Raw genomic sequence first — 14975 nt, 5'->3', positions numbered from 1 at the left:
TGTGCACCTACATTGCTGGGTACTTCAGCAGTATGTCCTCACAGTGGACACACTGTTGACCTGCCACCTAAATGGCCTCCTGACACTATGGATGTAGAGCACTGTACCAGCTGGACATAGATTCCCTGCCACTGCATAGGACTGGACTATTTGTACAGGATAGATACCATCTTGTTTTAATGAAAAAATGCTAATTCTTTTCATCCCATGATCTATAAATTGGAAGTGGCAAGGTTTTGCACAAGCAGTTGCTGCAGTGCTGTAATTAGTTAGATTTCCATCTACAAAAAATATTCTTTATGCATCTCTTGGGCTATTTGTACAGGGACAGTAAGGAACGTGTTTCTTCAAAAAAATATAGTAGAGGTGACTGAAAGAGAAATACCACCACATTAACAGGATTTCGTAGCCACCCATGAGACACATTTTTTGCATATTTTTGTTGTCTGCCACATCTTCCCATTGCTCAGAACACATAAATCTACTTAGAAGATGTAAAATGTATGTAATTGTGAGAATTAACCTGTTAGATATGAGACTGAATAACTCTTTGTGCTTCTTTTTTGTAGGGACTTTGGATCCCAGAAGGGGAGAAGGTTAAAATTCCTGTTGCTATTAAAGAGTTGAGAGAGGCTACATCACCAAAAGCCAACAAGGAAATACTTGATGTAAGTTTTCACATTTGTTTTCTCAAGTGGTTTGTGGATTTTCTTCTCTAACGACTAAATGGGTTTCAGGATTTTGTATGGAAAGAAATATTTTGCACCCTAAACTGAATTCTCCATTTGGAAGTGCTGTGCTTTGCAGCGCAGTCTGCAAAGTGCTTTTATGTCTCACAGTCCAAATACAGAATTTATACTCCTGGGGTAGCACCTACAGAGGGATCAGAAACATACATTTACAGCTAATTCTTTTTTCTTTATTCTGATGTTTCAGGCCTTAAACTGTAGCATTCATTCATTGCTGTTATAGTGATACAACTAAAGCAAATAACAACAGACCTAATGACTTCCGATTTCTGACACTGCAGATTGGCATAAGCAAGTTGTTTGGTTACACAGGATTAAATTAACTATAAATCCAAAATTTAAAAAACAAAAAAAACAAAACAACAACAAAAAAAAACACACACACAAAAAAAAAAACAAAAACAAAAAACAAAACAAAATAGCTGTCTGATTTTTCTGCCATAAAACACAAGAAATTATCTCACTTTCTGAAAGAGGCTTGGGAATTTTATCTTCCTGTTTGGATATAGCTTATCACTTCAGAAAACAAGGAAAAAGACTGTAGAACACTGATTTAGGAATTCATAAATTTGTGAGTTTACAACAAGTGAGCTAGAGTCCTAAATACAAAGTTCCCTGAACTTGGAACTGATAAAAATCTTAAATAGAAAATCTTAAAGCCATGGAACACACAGCACCAAGGATATATAAATTTATATACAAGGAAAGGAAAATGATGAGTGCAGAGAGGAGCACTCAGATGTACAGTGTAACTTCAGATTTCCTGTGCTGTGGTTAAGTCCTAAGCAACAAGAAAAGTGTATCTGTCTGTCCTATCCCTCGTGTGTCCCAAATGGACCTGTTTGTCTGGAAGCGATGGTGGTGTTAACCAAACACACAAATTCTTCAGCCATGGGAAAAACCACGGATGTTTAAAATTATGGTAGGAATTGAATTTAGCTGGAATTTTTTTTTTTAAATCCAGTTTTGGCCAGCTAATGACACCTCAGGTAGGGAAGGTTTATGTCAAATGCCTGAAGCTGGCAAAGATCTTAACAAAAAGCCAATTCTGGTAGTGAGAAGTCTCAGGATAAACAGCTGTGAACAAACTACCACTTGTGCTACTTATGATAATAAAGCACGTTAGAATTTCAAGTCACCCTGAATAAACGGTGTTATTCCAATACATTTCTTTGCTTCAAAAGATTATGTGTTAGGTGCAATATGATTTATATGTGTTTTGCAGTAATGCAGAAGAATAGGTGGTCCATTTCAGAAATCCATACAGGAGGCAATATCCATCCTGATTTCAGTTTAGCTGGACTCCAGACCAGTCTCAGCCTTTCCCTGGGTCCTTACCCATGTGGCCCTCATCCCTGCCCCTCACCTGCCTTTGAGCAGGCTGGAGTCCCTCCCTTCACTGGCATTCCCTGCACTGGGGAGCTGGCAGAGATGCTGCTCAGCATCTCTGAGATCTGCCCCTCATTTTGCTCTTCAGAGTGATAAGGAGTATAACACTGTTCACAAAGGATGCTTTGAAACTTAACTGCATTAAATTTCTGTATCCTGAAGGAAGGGTTAATGAACAAGCCTACCATACGTCATCCTGCCTTCAGCTGATCAAGTTGGTCACAGGACAGAGCAGTAGGTGCAGGTGCAGGGACTGTGTGCTCTTCAGTGGTATCAAAGTACTTTCTCCTTTAAAAGAAATTTCTGTAGCATATCTCCATGTAATATTTTAATTTGAATTAGGATGTTTAATAAAAAGCTTTTGCTTTTTCAATCCTATTCATTTTGTAGATTATTTGGTTGGTGGATTTCATTCTATATTTCAGAAGAAAATTTAAAAAATACAAAACCAGTAAAAGAAGTCAGGGAGATGACTCCAAAAGCTCTTCTCAAAACAGATTTTCGCTATACAACCAATTTTTCAGGGTCACTGGAACCTCGAGGATAATCATGTGCAATTAAAGATGATTTGTCTTACAGAAACACACTAGGTATAGAACAAGCACAGCAGCTTTAGCCCTTGTAATCCAGTCAAGCTCTCGCTGACTTTGTTAGGGTAGGGCTAATTCAGAAGATTGTTGTTGAATACCAAGCATACTTGGAGCAGGTCAGAGCGAACCAAAAAGATTTCCAAGATAAACAGTTGAAACAAAGGCCCACTTTAATGTCTTGGGCTACTTAGAGGGACCCACAACCACACAATAGCCCCCTTCTGCTCCCTGCCAGGAGGCAGTGGCCTATTTTACTTTGCAGTATCAAATGTAAGAGGCGGTGTCAACACTTGGACGCTCTCTGAAAGCTGTGTGGCCCATACGCCCACCCCGCTCCTTCAGCTTCCCAGTTCTCAGCCCCGGGTCAGCCCCATGTGGACTGTGCAGCAGATGGGCAGTGAGAACAGCTCTAACTCTGCAGACTTCCCCCCAACCCTGTCTCACTGAAATGAATACAATATGGATTTGATTCCCAACAGGAAGCAAGGGGAAAAAACAGGCATCCTTTCTCATTATGGCGGCTCGGTTTAGAAGCATATGGAAATAAAGTTGTTTTGGTCTCTGCTTACATCTGAGCATTGGATAACAAATTTGCAAGATTCTCAAAAAAGTGCTGCCACAAATATCTACACAACTGAATAACAGATTGTGTTCTTGCTTTATCTTTCCTCGAGTTAGCCCATATAATCCATGCTATCCATGGCAGAGGGTTGTTTTTCGATGACCTGCCCACATGTTGAGGAACACTTACCCAGTTCTGCTGGAGATCATCTTTAACCTGCCTGCCTGGAGGCTACTTTCATCCCAGGGGCTCCAAAACAAGGAAACCAAATACAGAATTAGCACCTCAGAAGAACCTGCATTACATCATGTTTTGCCTAGGCTGGCATGTTAAACAATACCAAGACCAGAAAGTATTGCTTAAGAATTGCAGTTGCTTATTTCTTGAACGTCATTACTTTAATAACTTTGTTTAATAATAGTTCTTACCAGCTATACAGCTATGTGACATCTGTGGAATGCTTGTTAGATGATGAGTAAAGTGCTATGGTATTTCTTTTCTTAAGCTCTTAGAAAGAGCAAATTTGCTCCTTTCCTTGCCCCAGCAGTGTCTTCACTATTATTTTAGGCTTTGGGGGACTACTAGCCTGAATTGCCAAGGGATGATTAGTTGGTGTTACTCCAGATGGTGAGTTAGGATGCTGACCCACTCGCTGAATGGGAAAATTTCCATTTATTTCCCCTTATGTTGCTTTTCCTCTAAAATATCTAGAAGTGACAGACTGTAAATCAGACACAAAGTTAGTTAGAGAAACCAAATAACTGCAGCTCTAACTTTTTTCCCCAATTGGAATCCATTTTTTGAGGTAGCACTTGATGGTGGATTTCAGTATAAATATAGATCTCAAATTTCAATGCATAAGTAGGTTTTGCACACAAAATCATGTAGTCAGGAATTTTTACCCGATGGCCATGTTAAAGGATGTATTTGGTGTGTCTGAAGTGTAGTACACCAGCCTCTGAAAGTGTCTCTCCCTTCCTACAAAAGAACAAAAGAAAAGGAGGTACCTTGGGTACCTTAGCTAAGTACCTAAAGCTACTCAGGGTGAAGCCAGATTTGAATAAGGAGTTTTTCACATATTTATGAAACCAAGACCCAAAATTCCAGTTGACTAAAGGGTCTATTATGCTTGGGCTCCCACATTATGAGTACCTTCCTGGTATCATTTACATTGCTATATAAGTGTAAAACAGCTTTTCCAAATTGGGACAGTATTTTCACTGGTGTTACTTAAAGACACATATTCAAGTTTCTAAAGTTGTGAACTGATTATTAATCTGTTTGGTTTGACGTGAACTGAAGAATAACATCATCAAGAATAATATGGTCTCTTAAAAAATAAAACTGTCACTCATGTTCTAGATAACAACTTTGACTTTCTTGAGTTAGCACCAACCTTGACAGAGGAGCAGAAGTCTCAAAAATACTGATTTCCAGTCAGTTTTGTGAAAAGATCTGTAGAGGAAAAAAAAGCCGTAGGACAAATGTTCACAAAATGTGTTGCCCTTGCAATTAGGTGCTCCAAATGGTGAAATCCCATCAGCTTCCAGCTGATGTTCAATTTAGTAATGCTTCCTAGATCTGTGAGTTTTAATACCCCCAGGATTTATGTTCAGTTTTTGCTTAGTGTACCAGTAGTGGGAGACTGACTCTTCTGTGGCATCTCAGTGGTGATTCAGTGTTAAAAATCTGGACGTTCTGCTAAAGGGAAACTGTTTGGTCCACAGAGTGGGAAATATATGTATTTTGTATGTAATATGAGGCACAGAGTTTGCATATAGTATTTAGCAACCTCTTGAATGACCAACTTATTTTAAACTGCCTCCAAATATTTGTGTTGTGCCAGAGAAAGTGTTTCACATTGCTTTTTTTTCCTTTATTCTCAGGAAGCTTATGTGATGGCTAGCGTTGACAATCCTCATGTGTGCCGCTTGTTGGGAATCTGCCTCACTTCTACTGTTCAGCTCATCACACAGCTGATGCCTTATGGCTGCCTCCTGGATTACATCCGAGAGCACAAGGACAACATTGGCTCCCAGTACCTTCTCAACTGGTGTGTGCAGATTGCAAAGGTAAGTGGACCAGCACACCTCCAGATCGGCTAAAACTCAGAGATCTGACAGCATGTCATGTATTTATTCACTTACCTGTCTCCGTAAATCTTTCTGTTTCACCACCTGGATCCTAGGTATCTTATACATGACAGTAAGTGGTTACTTTGTCGTAAAAAATTTACCGTTTTCGCGCTGATGCACAAACTTTAATAATTCTTCAAAATGTTCCTAGAGAGCATAATACTATCACCAAAACATTTATTTCCAAACCGAACACCTGATATTGAAATAATAATGTGATCCTAATGTGATGCAACACAGGGGCAGGAAAGGGAATAGAATTCAGCAATTTCCATAGCAAAATGCTGCTTCCCTCAGTGAGTTTCTTTGGGTTTTGTCACAGGATGGCGATGTTGTTGAATATACCTTTTTTGTGTGCCTGGTAAAATTTCAGGCTGAAATCTCTGAGGCCTGGGATCAAAACTGCTGATTATTGAATACTAGCTCCATTCTTGTACAGGCTGTCTGTGACCGAGAGACACTTGGGCATCCCAGAGCTGTCCTGTAATTTATAGGCACTGAGTTGGTGTCTGTAATCTAACTGCAATGGCCACAAAGTACTTATTATCACACCTGGTACTCTTTGCCAAAGAGCAGCAAAGGAGGCTGAGCCTTTAGCTCTTAGCAGCAATATGCCATGTTTCAATGGTAGTTAGCCATCTGCAAGCATGGAAGAACGGAGCAAAAAAATAACTGCAATTTGTTGAAGATCAGTCATATGAGATGCCAGTGTCCACAAAGTCTGGCTACTCTAATGCTGCTTATTTCAGGAATGCTGGTCTGCAGGCTAACCACACACTTAAAACCTTATCGGTCCCTTGAGACCTTGCATACATCCCAGTCTTGCCCAGCTATGGTTTGCTTTCAGGAAACATGCTGAAGAGCTCAGAAATGTATCCACCAAAAGTCTACTGAGCACATTTTTCATTTCAGTGTGTGTGTACTTTTTTACATTGTATTCCACAACAAGTGAATTTTAACTTATTTGTCTATCTGGGATGAGAGCTGCCTTTTTCTGACTCGTTTGCTCTCTTGTTTAAAATCAATTACTGCCCTGTCCTTTTTTCAGGCCCTTTGGAGGCTTAGCTGGAGGCCACATTTCCCTTCTCCTCCTCCTCCTTCTCATTATTAAACTTTAAGGTGGCAAAATCAGTCCCCAAATGGATCCTTGGCGTATAGCTTGACCGAAAGGTTGCCATTCACAATTGTTAGCTTCTATTTGATTTTTTCATCTCAGTTCAACATTTGCCCATAGCAACCTCTACCCTCGCCAGCGATGCCTGACCTTCAAAATACTCCTTTGTGCTGCTCAACACTGAAGTTCTCCTCAAAGCACTCGTAAATCATGCATACAGCTTTTTCCCACCAATGTGTCTGGTGTTACTGCTCTGATAAAGCTGTGCTAGATTTTTGGACATTCTCTGACTCTTTAAAAATGTACTTTTGAGGGGGAAAAAAATTGCCACAAATATATGTCTGGTAACTAACCAGCAGGAGGCAAGTTCCCTGGGAAGTTTATTTTTGTTTCTGTTTTCACAGCTTTGAAATAAGTTTTCTTTGTGTCTTCAACAAACATTATTTTTCACTGAGGTATGGAGTCCTCTCTTTCAGACAAGCCATTATGACAGAGCATAGACTCTCCATGTGCAGAAACACTGTGAAGGAACTCTTTGAACACATAGGTCTCATGCCTAATGATGAAAAAATGGTTTAAACTCGAGGTCTGCACACAGTTAAAGATCTTCTAAACTTTCTAGACAAGCAGTTCAACATCTTCAGTGTAAGGTTATGTATGTGCACAAACCTTTCAGCCATCAGCATCTTAAACAGCTTAGTGTGAAACTGATATTCTGCTTTTCAGCAGCTCTGAGTCTTGTTAGTCTCTGCAGCAACTCATGTTTAGCAGGAAATTTTTTGTCCTACTGGGGCTAGATTACAGGATTATTATGTTAAGATAGCCTGTTTTCTGTCAGGAGCTCAAGAGCTTTTATATCAAGAGCTCTGCTCGCTAAAGATCTATTTGTGTAAATCAGTACACGCTACATAGTGGCACTGGGCCAGTTTGTTTGGGTGGTTTGTTTTGGTAACATCAGCAGTGCACGGGTGAAGTTCTGCTCAGGGACTTGGGTGGAGGATTCGATGGTGGTCCAGGTTAGCAGTGGGCTTAGGAAGCCGGTGGAGGCTGGAAGACAATTATTCCCTCCAGTCCTCTGCCATCACATCAACATGGTCACTTTAGTGTTAACTTTGTAGGTTAAAAGTAATGTTTTATTAATTCTCTTCATAAAAAGATAAGCATGTAAGCTACTGCCAGCAGAAACTATGGACTGGGAATAATTGTGGGTTTTGGAAAAGATATTGCAGGAAACTCGGAAATCATGAACTCTTTGATTCCATGCACCAAGAGACTGGTGTTGAGGGAAAGGGGAATAATCTCTATAGTCAGCTGTTAAGTTTATGCTTTCGAAGTCAAACCGGCACAATTAGTCATATTCTTCCTACAGAGGCAGATGTATCAAAAAAGCACATATGCTGTGGCAAAACCAGGCTAATCATGGGAGGCAGTGAAACTGGAAGAACTCACTGTTTTCAAAGAGGACTTGTAAATGAATGTAACTCTGAGTTCAGACATAAAATGATGATTTTTTTTTAATTTTAATTATTTATTTTTCACCTGTGTGGTGGACATTGTTAGCAGGGAGAAGGCAGAGTACACTGTAATAAGACGCAGTATCAGCAACTTTGAATGATTATCTAAATAGATTGTCTAAATACTCTCTGTAGGTTTGGGGTGCATATATATGGAAGGTGGTAGTTAAACTCTACTGTGCTCTCCTGGAGTCACTGGGGTTGCACAAATGCAGCTGAAAGAAGAGTTTGTCCCCTTATTTGTAAGTTCCATCCTGATTTCATATTTGTTGAGCTAAATCCCAAAGGAACCACATCCCCTGCTACTGTATACTATACCCACTACTGTCTATTTTTCCTTCATCACTCCACCAGCGCATGGAGTGACAAGAAGATTTCTGGAGGTAACAGTTATTTCTCCATGTAACTGTACGAGCACGCATCCTCACCCTGCAATAAACATCACGTAAATGGAAATAGCCAGCCTTTTTCTGGGGGTGGGATAGGTTGCTATGTGTTTACGGTGGTGTGCGTAGTTACCAGAGAGCAGCTGAAGTTTGGTGACTTATTTGGGTGTCCAGGCGCAAAGAGTGTGATGCCTACCAACAGTGTGTCGTATTGTAGGGAATGAACTATTTGGAGGAACGTCGCCTGGTGCACCGTGACCTTGCTGCCAGGAATGTCCTTGTTAAGACTCCTCAACACGTGAAAATCACGGACTTTGGGCTGGCCAAGCTGCTCGGTGCCGACGAGAAGGAGTATCACGCTGAGGGAGGCAAGGTAAAGCACATCAGAGAATGAACCTTTGTGCAATCGCTGCAGCTTGTGCTTCCACACAAGCCTTAAACAAAGGGAAAAAAATGAGGAGTGTGTTTTTCATAGCACTCAGCTGCCATCTCAGCAGGCTGCCTTTGAAGCCTGTGGAAGTCCTCTGAAATCAGCCGAAGCAGCGTCAGGCCAGAGGGACTGCAGTGGGAGCGGAGGTAGCAGAGCAGCAAATGCTTTTGAAATTCCCACTCAGAATGTCTGGGAAAAAGCAAGATTATTTAAAAAAAAAAAAAAAAAAGGCTGAATTCATCAGTGTAGCCAAGACCAATAAGACTGTGCAGTTTATAAAGAGAAAGGGAATGTTGTATATTTATAGCAGAAGAAAGACCTGTCAGACTTGGTTCAACATGCCTTCATGTTGTACTACGTGCTGATGGAGAGAATGTGTCCTGCTGAGAAATTAAAGAGAAGCTGCTTGCAAATATTGCAGCAGCCATAAATAGAAACCATATGGGTGTAGATCATTCTTTGTCATGTAGCCTAAGATTGGATTTGTGTCCTGTTATGATAGAAGATTTAACAAGTAGTTATTTGACTGTTCAAAATGTTGTAAAACTTTGGTAAGAGATATTTCTCATATGCCTAATACTCCACAAATTCCCAGGTTCATCATAATGTATGAAAATAATAATAACAAATGGACTCAAAAGTTGCCTGCTCTACCACTCAGATAACTGTGTTGGTTGGTTGTTCCTTTTTTCCTTCCTTGATTTACACACCACCTGGTAGTAAATACCACTGGTAAATTTTGGGTCAGTCTCTTAAGGATTCTTGGTGAATTTTTCTAGGTTCCAATTAAATGGATGGCCTTGGAGTCAATTTTACACAGGATTTACACTCATCAAAGTGATGTCTGGAGTTATGGTGAGTTTAAAAGCAGCTACAGTTATTGCAGATGGGCTGGAAAATTGCAGGACTTGCTAGTGACTCTACACTGGCCTTTTTGCATTCTACTGTGAGAAGAACAAGAGATAAATATATAAACACTGGGCTGAAATCACCTATCCAACAAAGTAAAATTCCCGTGAAACTGCATGTTAGTGAGGTGTAAGATGTTTTGCAGAATATGCTTTCAGGTAATGAGCCCTCCCCTGAAACGGGCTGCAGGTAAGAGACTCTGGTCCATTTGCTGAAGTTCTGCTGATGGTTTTCTTCAGCAGCTTCATGTGGAATATAATGGACCTGATAATAAAGCCACATAACTAGAAGGAGGACTTAAAAACATTGGCAACACTTTCAATCAGTGTCTAAGAGTGTAACTCAGCTGTGGGCTAAAAACCTTGTGCTGTCCTGGTATTGAGAGGACAATGCTAAAAGGGAAGCAAAGTGATAACCTCCTTAGAGAATTTATTTTGTATTTGGTGTAATTTATAAGCTACCATGCAAAAAAGGAGCAGAAAGGAAACTTTTCAAAGCAATCTATTGCAAAATTTTCCCCCCATGAGCTCTTATATTCCTGGAAAATATTTGATGCAGATGGTCAGATCCTGTGTCCTTTTCAAAAAAATACAGCCTCTGGTCCTCTTATTCCGTTTATGTATCTTGGCATCCAAAATCTTGTTTTGTATCCTAAGCTACTAGACAATCACAACAGCTACATCACAAGAGTCCACGGTATGTCAGCAAATGACGCTGAGGCAGCTGTTTGCACATCTTTCACAAACTGCTTTTGCTCATCTCCAAAGAGATTGTTTTCAAACAAAAAGACAACTTCCATTTTTAAAACCACTTGCTCAGTTGGAATCGGTAACCTTTATTTCCTTTCTGTGGGGCTGGGAAGCTTGTGGAATGTTCAACACTAAAATATTAGCTGAGATTTAAAAAAAAAAAGAAAAAGGAAGGGGGGGGAAGCAAATCCTTAAAGGAAAGCAGGATGATTTCAACCCGTCACATTAGTCTCTCTTTAAAATCATGGCAGAAAATGTTTTCTGTGGTTGCGGTTCTGACAACACAATGCATCCAGGAGAGCCCTCTCTGCTTGCCACCTCTCTGCACCAATGCCAAGCAGCCCAGCTCCTGGCAAAGTCGCTCTCATGGTCTTCTCTTCCCACTCTGCAGGTGTGACAGTTTGGGAGCTGATGACATTTGGGTCCAAGCCATATGATGGGATCCCTGCCAGTGAGATCTCCTCCGTCCTGGAGAAGGGCGAGCGTTTGCCCCAGCCCCCAATCTGCACCATCGATGTGTACATGATCATGGTCAAATGTGAGTTCACATTTCGTGTTGTAGGTGCTTATGTAAGTTGAATAAGTAACACAGTTGCCTTTGTTAGGTTGCATTTGTATATGCTGTGTTCTTGGTAACAACACCGAAGTCGAGTTGTGTGAAAAGAGTGGTGACACCAGAGTGTGTTCCCGCACCTCGAGCTTTGCTTAGGAGCATGGGTTATGGTTTCATGAGTCACTAATTCAACCAACCAATGGTTTTTTCACCATTCACACCACTGACTGATATTGTCAATTATTTTAAACTGATATGATCAGGTCATATAAAATAGCATAACACCAAGCACTTTACCTGATACTCTGTTTTTGTATGTCTAGAAAATAAAATGAACACTGACTTCTCCTCCAGGCTCACCCTTAGCTCAGTCATATGCCTCCTACTGCAACCACATATGTGTATTATGTCCTTTTACTAAAAGAATGCCAGGAGCACAGGCAGATCATAATGGCAGGTACACATAAGGCTCTAGAGTTCCTCTTCCATTTCTTCCTCATTTTTGGATGGCCCCTTTTTGGCATGCAGCTGTTGCAGCAAAGTAGCTCAAGAGCAGAGGGTCTCTGAAGCATTTTTTTGCCACTTAAGGGCATGTCAAAGGACTACTAACTGCCTTTCCATCTATGTCACCTGCTAAAATGTCAGATTATTACCTGGCTTCCCACGTGTCTCTAGGTTATAACCGCTGCATCCCTGCTAGCTGCTGTGAGGATGCTGATAAGCAGCCCACTAGGTGGCATTTAAGACCTTCTCACTGGAGCAACATATAGCTGTTCCTGAAATCAGAGCCACACTACCATGAACACTCCATAGTGCAGCACTTTTTGGGAACCCTGGAGCATCTGCATGTCACTGTGTTGGGAAAGGCACCACACAAGGCAAGCCTGATCCCGTGCTCAACAGGGCAGGCAAGAAATGGATGCAGATGTGTGCACCTAGCCTGGGAGGTACCCAGACCCCAAAACAATGTCCTAGAAACTCCTCCTCAAAGAGTTTCTGAACCCTACTGACACCTCATCCCACTGCCTTTCCTTAGGGCTAGTCCAGATGTAGAAAGGAGGAATTTTTACGGGCACCTAATCGGGTACCTGTTGCTTTAAAACACAACCAATAGAGTGGCCCCATCTGCTTTCACACTATTTCATTTAAATGCAGGAGTGTGAGGACCTGGGGTTTGAGCCTTCCTTCTGGAGCAGGGCTCAGTTGCACATCTTTCACTACTCTGATCACCCCGTGTTTGCAGGCTACAGCGCAGACCCTGTTGAAGCTGTGCCATTTTGTTTAAAGGAATACAGGAATCCTAGTCACTTGTTTTATAGGCAGAAAGTATCACTGAAATGTTTGAAGTTATTGCACAATGATTACAATTTTTTGAATTTAAGAAACAGCATTTAAATATAGGCAACTCAGAGTTAAAGTGAGAAACAGTAGATGCTACTCCTGCAAGAACAGCAAACTTTCAAATGCTCTACTCTGTCTAAAAGAAAGAAGCATTTCTTCTTGAATTATCAGGGGATATATTTCTACCATTGTAAAAAGTCACTGAAAATTAGGAGATTTTGTCTAATGCAGATTTCAGATGTCATGTTAGCACTTCATTTCTCCATCACTATGGATAAGGTGTTTCTTCTGAGTTCCTCTAGACACACTAAGCTTGACTTTCATTATTTTCAATTTTAAACACAAGAGTCTTCAGATCAGCTTATCTGCGAGTTGATGACAGAAAATGTGGGTTTCCTAACTAATATCACATGTAAAGCCAGCAGTATCTATATTTGAAATCTCTTCTACCATTGATCCACACTAAACTATAGGACTTGTTTTTGTTAAAGTCTATTTACTAATTAAATACAGCTTACATATACTTAATTTAAAAAGGTCCTCAGTGAGGATGTTTTGAATTTTAGAAGACATCTGGTACAGAGGGAGGCTTCTGCTCTAGGTTTCCCAGGACTCCATGAAGCAGTGCAGTGACTGTCAGACTGTCAAATCATGGTACTTCTGCAGGCCTCCTCTCCTTCAAGAGCATTTTCAAAGCAGACTTAATTTGGATTATCCCTCAGGTGGGACCTGCTGCCCACATGGAGATACGCCAGCAGAAGGATAGGCTCAAATGTGGGGTTTTCTTACCTCCTTTCTTCTTCCCAAAACTGCCAAGACCTGCATTTTAAATGCTGAAATACACACCTGTGGCTGGTGAACGAACCTTTTGTGGTGCTCCCTTAGGGGTAGCTTCTTTCTTTGTTCCACACATGGCATTGCTCTTTTTGCTGTTACATTTTATTTTAAACTCTGTGTTTGATCACCAGAACAACTTTATTTGTGCATTGCTTTCTCTCCAGGTTGGATGATCGATGCAGACAGCCGTCCCAAGTTTCGTGAACTGATAGCTGAATTCTCGAAAATGGCTCGTGACCCTCCACGCTATCTCGTTATACAGGTACTAACCACAGTGGTGGGAAGATGTCTGATGGGCATTTTATATGAAGCCCAAAATTATTAGTAATGCATATAAAAACATATAATACTGATAACTTAAGACCAGATTTGTTGTTGCTTTCCAGGTCTTAACACATTCAGCTAGAACCACAAACAAGTGACCAAGACTGGTCACTGTTTTCTTAGTACTGGTCCCAGTCTAGGACCAGCAACAGTCCATACTGCAGTCATGAGAGGAAAGCAAAAGTTTGATCCTCTTCAAAATGTATCTATTTTACAGCAGCATGGACAGAGATTGCAGACCTAAGTTCCCCTAAACTCTGGGTAAATTTGGTTAAACACATAGATCCAGATTTTGCATCTGGGGCCTATTGCTAAATTACTTTGTCTCACAGAGAAGGGGATAACAAGCACTTGAAAGGAGTCTGTAAATCCTCTCCCATACTGACTATTTTCACAGGGAGATGATAGGATGCACCTGCCCAGTCCTACGGACTCCAAGTTTTATCGCACCCTGATGGAGGAGGAGGACATGGAAGATATAGTGGATGCGGATGAGTATCTTGTGCCACACCAGGGCTTTTTCAACAGCCCTTCGACATCCCGCACTCCCCTCTTGAGTTCATTGGTATGAAACTTTTCCATTGTGGAAACATGATAAGCAATTTTTAAGAGTGAACTGCTTCTCATATAATGTCTGTATTTTCTTCCTCTGTCTTTTAAGAGTGCTACTAGCAACAACTCTGCTACAACCTGCATTGACAGGAATGGGGTAAGTGGAATGACCTTTAAAAAAGGAGTAACTCCTCCTGTGTGGATCAACATCTACAAAACAGTTCCTTTACTATTGTTTTCCTGTACTTCATCCTAGCAGGGGCACCCTGTGCGGGAAGACAGTTTTGTCCAGAGGTATAGCTCAGACCCAACAGGCGCCTTCTTGGAGGACAGCATAGATGACAGCTTCCTGCCAGCCCCAGGTGAGTACCTCTCCTGTGTTTCCATCTCATGGCCACTCATTCACAAGCCTTTTGGTTGTAAATATAGTCATTACCCTTCCTTTTTTTATAGCAAGCAATTCAATTGCTTACTACCTTTCTTTGCTCAGTAAACAGGAGTGGAAAAGCGCACACATATCCTTTTCTTAGACTTTATCTGGCAGCTTCTGCCCATTTCTCATTTCAGTTCCCTCACGAGCCAGATTCCTCATGTGTTGCTGTATGTACCATCTAGCCAGGGAGTTTGCATGTGTGGTTATATGTTTAAAGCTTTCTGTTTGAGAAAATATCCTTTACAAAATGGGTTTCATCCCTTAAATCATTTCAACAATATAAAGAGCTTTATGGCAGTTTCATTGCTTTCAGAAGTTGTTCCACAGAATGCAGTTTATGGTTTCACATAGACTTACAGCGTAGGCAATCAGAGAGAAAGCCAGCAAGCACTGAGGGGGATGGGGCTG

At 41.0% G+C, this 14975-nt stretch overlaps 1 protein-coding gene across 3 annotated transcripts in view; it reads left to right on the top strand.

Moving 5' to 3' along the window:
- Positions 1–14975, top strand: part of EGFR (epidermal growth factor receptor) — a 1326436-nt gene that overhangs the window by 137017 nt on the left and 1174444 nt on the right. For 2 of the 3 annotated variants that reach the window (XR_007630657.1, XM_050330238.1), the window contains exons 19-27: positions 570–668; positions 5177–5362; positions 8657–8812; positions 9649–9724; positions 10919–11065; positions 13423–13520; positions 13980–14147; positions 14244–14291; positions 14391–14496. Coding sequence is in view for 2 of the 3 variants with exons in the window: in XM_050330238.1 (XP_050186195.1) it covers positions 570–668; positions 5177–5362; positions 8657–8812; positions 9649–9724; positions 10919–11065; positions 13423–13520; positions 13980–14147; positions 14244–14291; positions 14391–14496 (1084 nt within the window). In the remaining variant the exon portion in view is untranslated. The remainder of the gene's footprint in view (positions 1–569; positions 669–5176; positions 5363–8656; positions 8813–9648; positions 9725–10918; positions 11066–13422; positions 13521–13979; positions 14148–14243; positions 14292–14390; positions 14497–14975) is intronic. The other variant, XM_050330250.1, reaches the window with a different exon arrangement.

The sequence above is a fragment of the Myiozetetes cayanensis genome, unplaced genomic scaffold (genome assembly GCF_022539395.1).
Source record: "Myiozetetes cayanensis isolate MyiCay16 unplaced genomic scaffold, myiCay2020 scf1, whole genome shotgun sequence".
NCBI lineage: Eukaryota > Metazoa > Chordata > Aves > Passeriformes > Tyrannidae > Myiozetetes > Myiozetetes cayanensis.
This window is presented reverse-complemented; position numbering and strand designations above follow the sequence as displayed.